Source organism: Microtus ochrogaster, chromosome 5 (genome assembly GCF_000317375.1).
Source record: "Microtus ochrogaster isolate Prairie Vole_2 chromosome 5, MicOch1.0, whole genome shotgun sequence".
Lineage (NCBI taxonomy): Eukaryota > Metazoa > Chordata > Mammalia > Rodentia > Cricetidae > Microtus > Microtus ochrogaster.
The window spans coordinates 68,990,249-68,994,040 of NC_022012.1; the positions used below are offsets into that span (position 1 = coordinate 68,990,249).

Here is a 3,792-nt window from a genome sequence, read left to right on the forward strand (position 1 = left end):
CCTCTCCACCCCATTCTCTAGTCTTTGGTAACCTTTATTCTGCTCTCAGCTTCTGGGAGATTACATTTTTTTCCATCTCACATGTGAATAAGGTCATGTAGAAATTGCTTTTCAGCCTTCCTTATTTCACTCAACGTAATGATTTATAATTTTGTCCAGGTTATTACAGATGAAAGGATTTCATTTTTTTATTGGGTGAATGGCATTCCATTGTGTATCTACTATATTTTCTTCGTCTTTCATTTGGCTACTGAGGTCGATGTTGTAGTGAATGCTGGTGACTTCAGCAGAATGGTTTCCTTTGACTGTACCCAGTGGCGGCACTGCTGGCAATGCAGATGGCAGTCTTTTGAATTCTAATTCTCTTCTCTAGTTTAATGAAGTAAGCTGAAAGGAAGTGTTTGATTTTGACCAAATATACTATATTGTGAAAGCTAGCAGCAATATTACAAGGTCCATTTGGTTACTATTAAGTTGTTGAGTAGTGTATGCTAGTTAACTGTTTCTGAAAGTAGGGGTTAGAAGCAGAAGTACTAAAAGAGTATTCGGTGAGAAAGTTAAATGGCTGGCTTAGCTTAGTCATGTTGTGGCTGCTGTAAACTTTAGTCACTTCTGTAGCACATACATACTGAGTCCTTTCAATGTCTGGCTTGTGTCTCCTAGGCCTTCCTTAAAGTTTCCCATGTCTCAATGGACTCCTGAATATAACGAGTTCTACACCCTAAAAGTGGCTATGAAGAGTGGGACTCCTGATGTGCCCACAACACAGGAGAGTCTGAAGGGGGTCCTTCTGCACCCACAGCCCTTAGGGGCCAACAAGAGCTTCCCTGCAGAAGTGGAGATGATTAACAGCAAAGTGGGGAATGAATTCTCTCACCTGTGTGATGATTCAAAACAAGAGAAGGACATGAATGGCAACCAGCAAGAACAAGAAAAAAGTGGTGTTGTGAGGAAAAAGCGCAAAAGCCAACAGGCCGGGCCCTCATATGTACAGAATTGTGTCAAGGAAAATCAGGGAATCCTAGGGCTGAGGCAACATCTAGAGACACCAAGTGATGAAGATAATGACTCTTCCTTCAGTGAATGTCTGTCTTCTCCCTCATCTAGTCTCCATTTTGGGGACTCTGATACTGTGACTTCAGATGAAGACAAAGAAGTCTCAATGAGACATTCCCAGCCTGTTCTGAGTGCTAAAAGCAGAAGTCACAGTGCACGGTCCCAAAAGTGGCCTCGGACTGAGGCAGAGTCTGTGTCAGGCTTGTTGATGAAAAGACCTTGTTTTCATGGTAGTACACTGAGGAGATTCCCATGCAGAAAGAGACTAGTGAAGAGCAGCTCCTCTCAAAGGACACAGAAGCAGAAGGAGAGGCTGCTGGTGCAGAGGAAGAAGCGGGAGGTGCTGGCCCAGAGGAAGTATGCGCTCCTCCCCAGCTCCAGTAGCTCCAGTGAGAACGACCTCAGCAGCGACTCTTCTTCTAGTTCCTCAACAGATGGAGAAGAGGACCTGTGTGCATCTGCCACTGAGAACCCCAGCAACTCCGCTGCCCCCTCAGGTGAGGAGGCTGGCGCAGTAAATGCTGTGCCATTGTGCTTGCACCGTGTTCTCAAACAAGTTCTCTTGGCCTTCATCCTTACGCAGTATAACCAACCAACTGTTAAACTGTGACTAATTCCAGGATGCTTACAGAATTTCTCGTGACAAAAATTAAGTCAAAATTAATTTTTGTATGTTAGTAAATTTTTTTAAGTAACTATTTTATTCATAACTTGATGACAGTAACAATGATGCTGGTGATGATTATGAGACAGGATTTTACTATGTGGTCCTGGCTGGCCTGGAACTCACTATGTAGACCATTCTCTAGAGAACTGGGATTATAGATGGGAGTCCCATTGCCTGTCTCATAATTAGATTAACTTTATTCTTTTTTTTTTTCTTCAAGACAGGGCTGTCCTGGAACTTGTGTTATAGACCAGGCTGGCCTTGAAGTCACTTGTCTTCACTGTCCCAGCCACCACACCTAGCAAGGTTAACTTTCAAATGAGTTGACTTATGGCCCATGTTTTTCTTTATTACTCTTTTAATATGTTTTACTTTTGTGATCTCTTTTTTTATAGGTAACTATTATTTCCCCCATGTTCTATCCTATTAAGAACATTTGTAATTGCTATACAAGTCTGCTTAATCTTTTCATTTACTATGTTCTTGTTTACTGTTTTTCTTTTTGAGACTGCCTACTTGTTGTGGGTATCCTTGATGTTCTTGGATCTTTGTGCTTTAGCTTCTCAGTGCTAGGATTTCAAAGACAAAAATGTGCCACCATACTAACTTTTCAAGTTAGTGGAGGCAGAGACAGGTGATTCTTTGTGAGTTCCAGAACACTCTGGGCTTACCCAGTAAGAGCCTGACCCCTAGGAACAAAATAATAAAAATAAGTTGAAATGTTTGAGTGGTTTTGTTATTTAGTTTTTACATTTGGGGGCTTGAACCCTGGTCCTTACCATGTTCTAAGCAAGTGTGTACCTAGAGTGGTGGGGCTCACTTTAATCCTGACAGTGCTAGTAGAGTACATGATCATTTCCATGTGTGCCATATGTTCTCCCATTCGACCCCACCTCCTTTCTCTCAAGCACATGCATACAAAAACTGTATTTAAGTAGAATAAACTTGTGTACTTACCACCCTGGAGGTGAGTATGTGGTGTTTGCTCTTGTGTGCAAACAATCCTGATAATGCATTGTTTCTGAAGTTATAATTTAAAAAGCTGTTGTACTGACATTTGAACTGGTAAGTCTGAACTAAGATTGGAACTAAGGTTAACTTCTTGAAATTAGGAAATTGGGGGATCAGGAAAGTTTTTTTTGGTGGGGTGTGTGTGTGGAGGGGTCAGGTCAAGCCTGAGTATTGTTTCTTGGGAATCTTGTTGTGTCTTTATCTTTTGAGATAGGCTCTTGCCGGCCGGGATCTGGGTGCTCATGGGTTCATTTAGGCTAGCTTTGAGGGATCCTCCTGCCCCTGCCTCCTGTCACTGGGATTTATTTTTTTTAAAGACCATGTCTCTTGGGGGTTGGAGAAATGGCTCAGTGGTTAAGAGCACTGACTGCTCTTCCAGGGGACCCAGGCTCAATTCCCAGCACCCTTATGACAGCTCACAACTGCTATTCCAGTTTCGGGAGACCCAACACCCACACCCATGACAAAACACCATTGCACGGAAAATTTAAAGAAAAAACTGTCTCTTATTTATTTAATATGACACAACATTTCTACCTTTCCTTTTTTCCCTCTAAACCTTCCCATATACATCTTCCTGCTGTCCATCAAATTCATGGCCTCTTTTTTTATTATTGCATGCATATATGTACATTTTTATATATGTGTATACACACACACACACACACACACACACACACACATATTCCTAAATATGACCTATTCAGTCTGTATAATGTTACTTGTGTGGCCATTTTCAGGTCTAACCATTTGGCACTGGACAACCTCTACTGCTCCCAGCTTAACTCAGTTGCCTGTAGGCAACTCAGTTCTTGGTGTAGGTTTGATACCCTGTGGGCCTTTTTCCGTCTATGTCAGCATGTCCATTGTTTCACCCTTGAGTTATTATTTTGTTTGTTTTATTTTTGTTATCATTATTATTATTATTATTGACATGGTGGTAGGGTTCTCACTTGCCTCTGCTTGCATAGCACTTTAGTTTCTGAGCTTTTCCCAGCCCTGGGAGAGCTTTGCAGAGGTCTAGGGAAGATTTTCAAGTGTTGTGAGGGATGCCCCCC

General features: G+C 42.0%; 1 protein-coding gene across 6 annotated transcripts in view; it reads left to right on the forward strand.

Moving 5' to 3' along the window:
• Nucleotides 1–3,792, forward strand: part of Rnf111 (ring finger protein 111) — a 78,078-nt gene that overhangs the window by 35,345 nt on the left and 38,941 nt on the right. For all 6 annotated transcript variants that reach the window (XM_005347668.2, XM_013346413.2, XM_013346416.2 and 3 more), the window contains exon 2: nucleotides 664–1,553. In XM_005347668.2, coding sequence (XP_005347725.1) covers nucleotides 683–1,553 — 871 coding nt within the window. In that variant the 5' untranslated portion in view covers nucleotides 664–682. The remainder of the gene's footprint in view (nucleotides 1–663; nucleotides 1,554–3,792) is intronic.